The 12,632-nt window shown below is 44.8% G+C and overlaps 1 protein-coding gene across 1 annotated transcript in view; it reads left to right on the forward strand.

The window, feature by feature from the left end:
- The window catches only part of LOC308156003 (putative helicase senataxin), a gene marked incomplete at its 3' end in the record, with an annotated part of 69,425 nt that overhangs the window by 31,878 nt on the left and 24,915 nt on the right, over positions 1-12,632 (forward strand). The window contains exons 13-16 of the mRNA XM_080529365.1: positions 98-199; positions 430-536; positions 946-1,095; positions 2,484-2,591. Coding sequence (XP_080385491.1) covers positions 98-199; positions 430-536; positions 946-1,095; positions 2,484-2,591 — 467 coding nt within the window. The remainder of the gene's footprint in view (positions 1-97; positions 200-429; positions 537-945; positions 1,096-2,483; positions 2,592-12,632) is intronic.

A 12,632-nucleotide genomic window follows, 5' to 3' on the forward strand; every position in this document is an offset into this window, starting at 1 on the left:
TATCAAACACACTCAATATGCCTCAAACTTTTTGAGTTTTTGAATGACAAATAAATTCAATCAAAGTTGACATTCTCCTGAATGGCTGTGTTTGCAGGCAACTGCGGGGACATAAATCTGGTGCGAGTTGGGCAGGACAGAACCATTTTAGAAAGTCTGAAGCTATTTAGCCTGGATAGTCAGACAAAAAAGAGAACACGTGAGTCTTGAACACACACACACACACACACACACACACACTCATACACACACAGACAGACCCTTGCAGGCTCAGCCAGAAGCAATACCTTAACAAACCTCATGCACACTCAAAGCCAATTTTAAGTATGAAATGTGGAACAGTCACATCATGTTACATAAATGGTTATAATTATTGAGAGGGAAAACTGCTGATCTTTGCTGTTTTGTGTCAATCCCTGACCGCTTTAGAGAAAGCTCAGTCACTCGAGCCAGATGTCCGACGCAAAGTGCAACTGGACGAGAGTATTGATAGAATCTCCACAAACTTCATCTTGATGAACAAGGACTCTAAAGAGGTATACACAGTCCTTCTCCAGCAGGGGGCGCCAGAGAGCTGACCCTCGTTGGTACATTCACTAAAACTATGCAACGTTATTTTTATACACCCTGCTGTGTCCCCTATTCATGCTGGTTGGAGACATAATGATTGTAATTGTCAATATTTGCTTTTCTTATACTGTTTTATCGCTTTGTTTGCACCCAGTATCACGATCTAATGGAGCAGTATAGAAGACTGCTCAGAGAAAGGCAGATGCTTAGTTCTCAGTTCAAACAGGTGAGGCACCAAATGTCATATGTTTATTGTATATTAGTAACTTTGAGAGCCCATGAGATTAGTAAAAAAGAAATCTCTGTTCTCAGAAATGAGTTACCATTTTGCTTTCCATGTCGTTTTCGCCCTCTCACCCCCTCCCTCCCTCCCAGACTCGCAGTCAGACGCAGGACACCCAGTTCAAGGTGCTGCAGGATGCTCATATTATCTGCTGCACCCTGAGCACCAGCGGGAGCATTGTCCTGGAGTCAGCCTTCCGTCGCATGGGACATGAGCCCTTCTGCTGCGTCATCGTGGATGAGGTCAGAACCCTGACTGCTCTTACCCAGTAATCTAAAGACAAGTTTGTACTTCCTTGTCCTGGAGGTCCTACAAGGTGTTCCAGATCACCACTAACACACCTAATTCAACTGGTAATCAAGGTCTAGAGCAAAAGCCTGCACACCATCTGGGACCATCTGGCATCTGCACACCAACGACTGAAGTACACTAATGTGAAGTGATTTCTAGGGATGCACTGAATTAAACATTCTTAGCCAAAGCTGAATTTAAGGAAACATTTGGCCGAATACCGAATGCGTACCGGCAGTTTTTAATTTATTTTTGTACCATTGCATAAATTAAATACATTTTCCTTTTTATTCATGCTTTTTAAAACAAAAACTAAAATGGTGAAAACCTTTATTGATCACTTCAGCAAACATTATGCTATACCAACAAAGCACAATAACTGAAAATAAATAAACAAGAACAGCATTGCACTGTTTGATCACGATAATCAACTTTAATTCGTTAGTAAAGCTCCCGCAGTCTCGATCAATCTCCTCTCCACTTACGTTACATCTGCATCCAAGATATGGCATGCACACGTTATTATATACTGTATATACACCGTATTTTCCGGACTATAAGTCGCTCCGGAGTATAAGTCACATTTATTTAGAAATGTATTTCACAAAATCCAAGACCAAGAACAGACATTTAGGCAAGTTATTCAACTACCCAATAGCACACAGAACAACAGGCTGAATAGGTGTCCGGTATGTTAACGTAACACATTAACAGTTATTCAGCTACACAATAGCATAAAGAACATACCTGGGAGGCTGAATAGGCTAAATTAACATAACAAGCCAGCGAGTCCAACAAGCAAGTTACCGGTAAGCAAGTTCACCGAGCTCTAGTTCATTTCTTCAGTGGTACCGGAGAGCCATAGAGTTGTCACAAGCCCAGAGCGCCCTCTCGCGGTTGTAGACGGTAATGTTTACTCCTTGGTTCAGTCAGTACGAAATTATATATATTTTGATATATAAGTCCTGACTATAAGTCGCAGGACCAGCCAAACCATGAAAAAAAGTGTGACTTATAGTCCGGAATTTACGGTATATAGAATTTGTTCCATAGTTCGTTTTCAGCTGACACACGCTTATTCATATCAGATTGCGCTAATAATTTCCCTGCTTCTCTGCGCATAGGAATATTATGCATTTTTAGAGGGAGTGATGTTGTAATTTTTCTCTTCTTGTGTGACATCGCCATCCAGCAATCTTTGTGCGTCAGTACACACTGCGCCATTGTGAAGAGTGGGGCAGACCTCATCGCGCGAAAAGTAGGTGAAACAGTGTCGCGCTCGAACGAAGACCAACACTTACACTCCCTTTGTTTGTCCTGTTCCCTATGCTCTGTGCAGGCAGGGCAGGCCACAGAGACGGAAACGCTCATCCCCATGCTGTACTGCTCCAATGCACTGATACTGGTGGGAGACCCAGACCAGCTGCCCCCTACTGTCATTTCACAGGTAATGCACCCTTCTAAGGTGCATGGTGGACTTACACACAGTGTGTCTAACTTCTGTCATGTGTTGAAGGTGAGAAGAAGACTACGGCTAGGTTGTATCAACATGGTTTAACTTTTAAACTGGATTAAATCAAGGTTTATCTACTAATCCTATTGCACCAAACTTCAAACAGGGCTTGACATTAAGCTTTTTCAGGCACTTGTCCCTCGGACAAGTGAACTTATCTTTTACTTGTCCGAGAGCTCAAGTTACTTAGTCCAAATATGACGATGTGTGTGTGTGTGTGTCTGTGTGTCCGTGTGTCTGTGTGTCTGTCTGTCTGTCTACTAACACACTACAAGCCAGTAATACATTACATTACATTCTGATTCCAACAATTACTGTGGATCTACGTGCACGCCAGAGAACGTTCGATTTTAAAGTTTATGTGGTCATACCACTTAATTAATGTGTGCTCTGCCAAAACATTAATGTTTAACGGTCATTAAAATATGAAGATATAATCAATATAAAATGTGCCCAAGACTTCCTTTTTTCATTTGGTATGACATTTATACCAGTTTGATGTTTTGTGCCCAGTAAATGTTAGATAGCGTGTGACAACATACCCCGCGCTCCCCTCCTCAGCGGACATAGATTTTTTTTGACACGGCAGCATACATTGGAAGAACACCGGCAATGGTGCTGGTGTTTCGTCTGATAACATTTTGCGTTTCCCCACTTTTTCTGTCACCTGGACAGTTTTAGGTGCTTGAAGGAACATCTTGCTTGCTGGCTTGAGTAACGGTTTCTTTCACTACGGACTTAACATTTCCACAAGCCAACTTCGCAGTCAAGAAGGTTGGCACTTTCACAGGCAGTGGGGTTAATAACCGTCACGCGCACGCAATATCATTCGAATTTCTGATACAAGCTACGCCGCGCCTCATAAGCAGCAAGAATGCCTTTTACCATTAATATCTAAGTGAAAAGAAGCAAACCTAACGTCTTAATGGTACAAAGTTAAACATGACTCATTTCATTACATTTTAAACAAGATACATTTTTTACGTTTTACAGTTTCAAAATATTAAAACAAGGAAAAAGGCCTTGTGCAAAAGTTTGGGAACCCTGTCAGCTAGTACTTTTAACTCCTCCTCAGCAAGCTAAGAGTCTTTCAATTCTTGTTTTGGGAATTTTCCCCCATTCTTCCTGGCAGAACACCTCTAGCTCAAATATTCTTTGGCCTTCTTGCATGCACGGCATGTTTGAGATCTCTCCACAGATTTTCAATAATATTTAAGACTGGGGACTGTGATGGCCATTCCAAAACCTTCATCCGTCTTTCCTGGAGGAACTTCATGGTTGATTTTGAGGTGTGCTTTGGGTCTTGCTGCAATACCCAACCTCTCTTCAACTTAAATTTCTCGACTGACCTTCGAACATTAGCCTCTAGAATGTCTTGATATTTGGTGGAATCTATTCTTCCTTTTGGGAATTTGGTGGAATCAATTCTTGTTTTGGGAATTTTCCCCCATTCTTCCTGGCAGAACACCTAGCTCAGAAATATTATTCGGCCTTCTTACATGCACGGCATGTTTGAGATCTCTCCACATATTTTCAATAATATTTAAGTCTGGGGACTGTGATGGCCTTTCCAAAACCTTCATCCGTCTTTCCTGGAGGAACTTCATGGTTGATTTTGAGGTGTGCTTTGGGTCTTGCTGCAATACCCAACCTCTCTTCAACTTCAATTTCTCGACTGACCTTCGAACATTAGCCTCTAGAATGTCTTGATATTTGGTGGAATCTATTCTTCCTTCCACCCGCACAATATTGCCTGTGCCCCCAGCTGCTACGCAACCCCAAAACATAATGGATCCACCTCAATGCTTAACAGTTGGCAAGGTGTTCTTCTCTACAAATGCTTCACCCTTTTTTCTCCAAACATACTTTCTTTGGTTGTGACCAAAAAGTTCAATTTTGGTTTTGTCAATCCAAAGCACATTGTTCAAATAGGCTTCAGGTTTGTCAAGGTTTTCTTTTGCATAATTCAGACGGTTAATTTTGTGTTGAGGTCGTAGAAAAGGCTTCTTTCTGGCAACTCTGCCATGTAAATCTTTGTTGTTTAAGGTACACTGTATTGTTGTCCTGTGAACAACTAGACCGGTGTCTACTACTCTTTTTTGCAGCTCTTTTGCAGTGATGTGTGGGTTCTTCTGAGCATTTCTCACCAGATCTCGGGCCATTCTATCTGAAAATGTTCTTGGTCTTCCAGATCTTGCCTTGACTTAAATTGTCCAATTTATTTTCCATTTTCTAATGGTGTTTCTGACAGTGGAAATGGGTAGTTTGAAACATTGTGAGTTTTTTGTAGCCTTCTCCTTGATGGTGGAAGTGAACTATCTTGATTCTGACATCCTTGGACAACTGTTTAGAGGAACCCATGATTTTTAACACCAGACACAACAGCCACCGCAGTCGGATACTTTAGAAGGCATGAAGTTACTTCAGAATATATAATTCAACCCTGGAATTATTCACCTCATTGAAGCCCTAACGAGTAAATCACAGTGGTCTGGGCCTTAGTAATCATCTTCTCAAAAGGTAACAAAGAATAATCTAAAAGGGTTCCCACTGTTTTGCACAGGGCCCTTTTCCTTTTTTAGCAATTAAAAACTCAGATAATTGAAAATAAAAATAAACCTTGTTTTAAAATGTGCAGAAAGGTGTCATGTTTAACTTTGTACATTTAGGGCCGGTTTCAGAGACAAGGCTTAAGCCTAGTCCTGGACTAAATCACACTTTCAATGTAAAATCTCCATTGAAGATGTTTTTTAGTCTAGGATTAGGCTTAAGCCTTGTCTGAAACCGGCCCTTAGTGTTCAGGTTTGCCTTGTCACTTTGAGATTAATTGTAACAGACAGTTGTAACAAATGTAACAAACCAGGGGTGCCCAAATATTTGCACCCCACTGTATCTTCGCTGGATGGGAATAGAGGAAAGAGTTTCTTGCAGGAAAATTCACAACAGATTATGCCCAATTTAATTTTATTGAATTTTAATTACATTTTATTTAATAATTTTATTGTGATATAACCATTTTATGGTGATATGATTTTATAGTGATAATAAGTGAATAGTTAAATAGTGAGTTTTCCCAAAGGTATAGCTTTACAACATACTTTTTGGTGTTCACAAGTCCAGTCTGCAGAATTGTCAGCAGGGTGTCAAAGGTATATAGTAATACAGTATATCATGCCATCTACCGCATCGCACATCTACATTTAGCGCAAGCTACCACTCGTCAAAAAATCTGTTACCACCCGTCAATCAAAAACTACGAAACGTGGCCTGGGCTAAGCCCCCGGTGTTTCAAGATCCAAACAACGGCTCTGTGTCAAAGTATATAATAATTTTTAAAAAAACAGACGGGAGGATAGGGTTAGGGTCAGGAGGGACAGCTAAGGTGCAGCCCGAAGAGATGCACGACCGCTGCAAGCCCGCAGCGGCGGTGCTGCCAGTCGGCCAGCAGAGGTGGAGGAGTGGAGTGAACGGGCAGGTGTATGGAGGCTGATCATTGCCCGTATGTAGGAAAGGACAGTTCCCTTTGCTGCTGGGTAGGGGAGCACAAGGGTCTTAACCTAGTGCGAGCTACGATCGGGAGCCGGTGAAGGGCGCAGAGGAGAGGGAAGAATTTGGGGAGGTTGAACACCGGGTGGCCGGTAGTATTCTGGATGAGCTGCCGAGGTCTTTTGAAACATTGGATAAGTAAGTAAGCTAGCTAGCTAGCTATCGTAGGAAACCAATTAGTATACAGTTATGGAATTTATCACTACTTTGGCTCATGTGATGTGGCTTTTGTTGGAATAAAATCAGATCCGGTTCTTTTGTCGACTGCCCCAAGAAAGAGGAGAGAAGTTCTCTGTTGCACACTTGGTATTTATTGAAAATGACACGTAGAGTACAGAGATGCATCAGCTGGACCCAACTCCTGAGGCAGTCTCAGGAGGAAGGTTGTTCTCTTCAGATTTTACATGATGTTATATACGTTTAGTCCTTCCCCTTTTGGTCACTGATGTAATCGCTGAATGGCCTTGATTATAATGGTCTAAAACTATGAATTGAGTGTTGTCTTGTGTTCGACGTGAGAGCTGAGTAAGGAGTATCCTGCTGCACCTGGCTTGAAGGCCAAACAGACAGTCCCAGACAGACAGTAACTCGCTAATACCTTATAATTGGTCTTGTGTAGGGCAGTGTTTTTCAACCTTTTTTGTGCCACGGCACATTTCTTACCTTGAAAAAATCCCACGGCACACCGCCATCCCAAATGTTACAAAATTATACATAGTAGCCTATCATATACGTAACATTATATGAACTTGTCGTTATACTCACTCAGTGCGAAGCCTGGCCCCGTATGTTGGCCATGTATGCGAGCCTTGCGCACAATTTGTCACTTGCAAGCAACTTTGCGTCATCACACTTCTCATCAGTTTAAACGGTTTTCAGCTCCTCCCGTAACTCAAACACGCGGGCCGGCACCTTTCCGCGGGACAATCATCGGTGTATGGAGCAATAACGTCTTATGCTGGGCTCCCATCTCTTCACATAATGCTGCATATAAGCGGCTTTTCAGAGGTCTTGTTTTTACAAAGTTTACCATACGAACAACGGCTATCTCCGCTGGTAAAGTCTCGGCAACATAGCTGCTGCTCCATCAGTGCAGACACTTACGCAGCTGTAACACTGAAGTCCTCCCCTGTTGTTTTTTTTATGCAATGTCTTGCAAAAAAGAAATTTTCTGTGATTGTGTCTCCATCCACAAAGCGTGCATTGGCCAAGAGTTGAGCCAAGACTCAAGTTGCAAAGCAAACTGCCCACTGCCACGTATCTTCTCCAAAACAACATTTTCGATGTCTGCAGACATGTCATCAATGCGTCTGGCAATCGTCTTAATGAATGAATGAAACAATGTAGGTTATTTTTATCATCTTGGGGTATGGGCATACAATCGTTAGGTTTTTCAGTCACGTATTCACACACCCTCCTGTCAATCACCTGGAAGAGGCCGCTTTGCGGGCGGTGATACGCTTTTCTCTGACTGTTACCATTCTTAAGCCTTTTTGGGCTCGTCAACTTCTAACATTACACTCTGTAATATCATATTTCTTGGCTCCTCTACAGTTGTTTGATGCCTCTGCTTCATTGACCACCATGGTCTTAAAATTGGCATCGTAACTCCTCCTCTGTTGTTTGTTAACTTGACCAACCACTTGAGCAACTTTTTTCGAGCTGGTCCGAGTGTGTCTCTGCGGTGTCTCTCCGCGGGTGTGTGTGTGAGTGTATCTCTGCGGTGTCTCTCCGCGGGTGTGTGTGTGAGTGTGTCTCCATCTCTCCAGGCACCTGTCACTGGGGTGTGTGTGAGAGGGAGAAACACTTGGTCTTTTGGCGCCATACGTTGTTGTGAATTAATATTGACGTGTAAAAGTCTAGGGCGCGAATATAAGACGATGCAACTTTTTCAGACTTTTTTCCGAGGAAAAAAACCCGTCTTATATTCGGGTCAATACGGTAAGTGGAATTTGATAATTTCCCACGGCACATCTGATGATCTCTCACGGCACACTAGTGTGCCGCGGCACAGTGGTTGAAAAACACTGGTGTAGGGTACCATACTGATAACGTGCCTATTAAAACAGAAAAACTGATAAGATATCTAACTAACTGGTGCTAAAAGAATGAACAATAAAATATTTGAAAGAAAGATATATCCTAACACTTTGTTTGGCTAGATAACTAGCCAACTTGGTTACATTAGCGTAGTGAATTACTTGTTGTTGTTTTAATATAAAATGCCAAGATAAAAGCTATAGCTGGCTGGTGAGCCCACATCAACCGTAATGCTGTTCAAGTGTGAGACGCTATCTATAATTTATTTAGGACCATATTTATTTAGCCTACATCGTGAATTTGAAGACATTTCGTTGGAATCCAAGATAGTGGACACTGAAAATAGATGAATCCTACTTTAATTAATTAATTAATCTTTGTTTAAATTGGTTTAACTAATCCAGGATTAAAATTAAGATGTGCAACACGTCTCTGATTATTTTTAAACCTTGATTAAGCCTAAACCAGTTTCTCTCTTTCTTTTTTGTTTGTTTTTGTTTTATTTTTTTTCCCTACATTTTTTTGGGGTGGGGGGGTTATATTCTCTTTCTAGATTCTATTTCCTTAGGTATTACTTTTTTTCTTATTATTTTATTTACAAATGTATTCTCTTGCCAAGTTCCACTCCACCCAAGAGGACATCTCCAACTCCACTCAGTCAATTGTTGTGCTAATTATTTAAGGATTTTAACATCTAGTCCTATTAAGAATCCTGATGTCTGGTGTCAAAACCAGTGACCGCTGCGAAAGGGCAGCTGACAACCTGGGAAAGACCTGGTGACGGCTTGAAGAGACAGCTGACAGGAGGGAACAGACCCCAACGGGGCTGGCATGGGTTAGCTACCCGTGTTGGCAGGAGCCTTTCACTACACAGTGACTTGGTTCCACCCAACTATGGCTACGAAAAGTTCAAAAGGAAAAACACCTCTAGAGTCTGCGAGAGCGGGGGCGGAAGATGACTCAACGGCGGATCACACGGTAACAGACCCTGGAACGGAAATGACAACGAATCAAATGATCAGCACGGTAGTTGACGGAGTAACAACACTGGCAGGACACAAGCTACAAAGCTGCATCTGTGGCTGGAAAAAGATAACATCAGAGAAGGGTCTCAAGATCCACCAGGGCAGGAAAAAGTGCCTAAGAGAGCTTAGCGAGGTGCCTCGCATTGACCACTACTTCCTCAGAGGTAGGGCAAATCAGTCGAGTGAAGCCCAGTGGCAGGATATTCACCACAGTCCACAGGGTATCAGAACCCCAGACGAAGCTCAACCAAGCACAGATCCATCAACGGACATGAGTCCAGAGCCTATCCAGCCACAGACAGCAGTAGAGAGGAAGATGAATGGACGGAAGCCTCAAATCTTGTGGCCTAAAGCCTGCCAGAAAAAGGAGTGGGAAAACACTGACACAGACCTTGTCCATCTTCTAGAAGGTCTGAAAGGGGGCGTGGAAAGAAAGCTGGACAAGATTGGAGAGATCATTTACAGCTATGGAGCAGAGAGATTTGGGGTGAAAAGTAAGAACCATGGGACACAGAAGGAACCATCAGCCCATCTCAAGTCCAGGAGACAACAAGAGATTGAAAGACTTGTGAAAGAAAGAAGGTGCCTGAGAAAACAGTGGAAGAAGGCCACAGAAGTGGAAAGGAAAGGACTTGAGGCACTACAGGCCGACATCAAGCAGCGTCTTGCAACACTGCGAAGAGCAGAATGCTTGAGAAAGCAACACAAGAAGAAAGAGCGAACGAGGACTGCCTTCTACAGAGATCCCTACAAGTTCGTCAAAGACCTCTTTGTCAAGGAGAAAACGGGTACCCTCAAAGTACCCATAAGGGAACTAGAGGAGCACCTGAGGAAGACCTACTCCGACAACCAGAGGCATGTGCCAGCCAGCATTCCGGATGACATGCCACCAATCCAACCACCTGAGCACCAGATGGAAACAAGGCCCCCTACATGGAGCGAAGTTGAGAGCACAGTAAAACGGGCAAGAACAGCCTCAGCCCCTGGGCCCAACGGCGTTCCATACAGGCTATATAAGAACAGTCCAGGCGTCTTGAAATACCTCTGGAAGCTAATGAAAGTGGCATGGGAAAAGGGAATCATACCAAAGGCATGGCGAAGGGCAGGAGGGATCCTGATCCCCAAAGAGAAGAATTCCTCAACCATCGACCAGTTCCGCCAGATCAGTCTACTGAATGTGGAAGGAAATATTTTCTTCAGTGTTGTGGCCCAGAGGCTCTCAGTATTCTTGCAGAAGAACAACTTTGTCGACACCTCAGTGCAGAAGGCAGGGATAAGTGGATTCTCAGGATGCCTGGAACACACAAATGTTATCTGGCACCAGGTACAAACGGCCAAGAAGGAGAAAAAAGACCTGCATGTGGTTTTCTTAGATCTTGCCAATGCCTTCGGGTCAGTGCCTCATGAGATTTTGTGGACAGCGTTCAACTTCTTCCAAGTCCCAGAGGGCATCACAAGGCTGGTCAAAGCCTACTTCCAGGACCTCCAGTTTTGTGTTACAGCACAAGCCAGTACAACTGCATGGCAGCACCTCGAGATAGGCATAATGGCGGGCTGCACCATCTCTCCACTGGCGTTTACCATGGCAATGGAGCTCATTATTCGAGCATCCCGATGGGTCGTTGGAGGGGAATGGTTGAAGAGCGGGCTGCGTCTTCCTCCAATCAGGGCGTACATGGATGACATGACGACAATAACAACAACAAACGCATGCACCAAACGCCTGCTGGATAAACTCCAGGGAAACATCAAATGGGCACGAATGGAGATTAAACCCAGCAAGTCCCGCAGTATCTCCATTGTCAAAGGCAAGCTCGCCAATGAGAGGTTCCACGTCAACAACGAGCCAATACCAACAGTTCTGGAGAAGCCTATCAAAAGCCTTGGCCGCTGGTATAGCGCAGAACTCAAAGACTCGAAGCAGGTGGAACAACTCAGGCAGGATACAATCAGTGGCCTCAAGCAGATCAACAACACTGCTCTCCCTGGGAAGCTGAAGCTGTGGTGCTTTCAGTTTGGGCTGCTGCCCCGTCTCATGTGGCCAATTTCCATCTACGAGGTCACACTATCCCATGCCAACCGGCTGGAGAGACTGGTGAATGCACAAGTGAGGAAGTGGCTTGGACTGCCGAGAGGCCTTAGCAGCATAGGCCTGTATGGCAACGGAGCCCTCTCCCTACCAATCTCAAGCCTGGTGGAGGAGTACAAATGTGCCAAATCAAGGCTGGAAATGACTCTCACAGAATCCCGGGATCCATTCGTCAGAGGTGCTGCTCCGATCCTAGCAACGGGGAGGAAATGGAAGCCATCTGCAGCAGTTGCGGTGGCAAAGACCGCCCTCAGACACCGGGATATAGTGGGGCATGTCCAACATGGCAGAGGGGGCCTTGGTTTGGAAACAACAACACCCACATGGCAAAAGGCTACTCCAACCGAACGGCGGAAGATGGTGGTTGAGGAGGTGCGCCACCAGGAGGAAGCAGCCAGGTGCGCCAAGGCAGTCTCCCAAGCCCAGCAAGGCCGCTGGATGAAGTGGGAGAGCGTGGAGAGGAGGAAAATCACATGGAACGAGCTGTGGAGCATGGAGTCTAATAGGCTAAGTTTCATCATCAGAGCCACATATGATGTCCTGCCCTCTCCTACCAACCTACATCTCTGGTATGGAGAGGACCCAGCCTGTCTCCAGTGTGCAGCCCCAGCAAGCCTCAAACACATCTTGGTGGGTTGCAAGACCAGTCTAACTCAAGGAAGATACACCTGGCGCCACAACCAAGTGCTAAAGTGCTTGGCTGCCGAACTTGAGCACAAGAGGGTAACCACCAACGCCATGCCTCTAAATGCCCAGACTACCTTTCCACGGAAAACAATCTTCATCCGGGAAGGGGAGAAACAGCGGACCAAGCCATCACCTCCAGACTCAGGCCCACTGAACGCAGCCCGGGATTGGGAAATGCGGGTAGACCTCAGCCAGAGGCTCACCTTCCCACCCGAAATTGCAGCGTCCAACCTGCGCCCAGACCTAGTCCTCTGGTCCAAGTCCTGCCGGCGTGTCTTCATCGTAGAACTGACGGTCCCATGGGAGGAGGCCATCGATGAGGCATTCGAACGGAAGAGGCTGCGGTATGCCAACTTAGCAGTCGAAGCAGAGGGGCGGGGCTGGAACGTGAAGGTGTGGCCAGTGGAGGTGGGCTGCAGAGGCTTTGTAGCCAGCTCCACCACAAGGCTCCTGAGGGCAGTAGGGATCAGAGGACAGGCCCAACGGAAGGCAATTAAAGAACTGTCCACTGCAGCAGAACGAAGCAGTCACTGGCTGTGGCTGAAACGTAGGGACCCAACATGGGCTCCCAAATGACCACGTGGTGCC

This window comes from Nansenia antarctica, assembly GCF_963989245.1.
Source record: "Nansenia antarctica genome assembly, chromosome: 4".
In the NCBI taxonomy this organism is placed as follows: Eukaryota; Metazoa; Chordata; class Actinopteri; order Argentiniformes; family Microstomatidae; genus Nansenia; species Nansenia antarctica.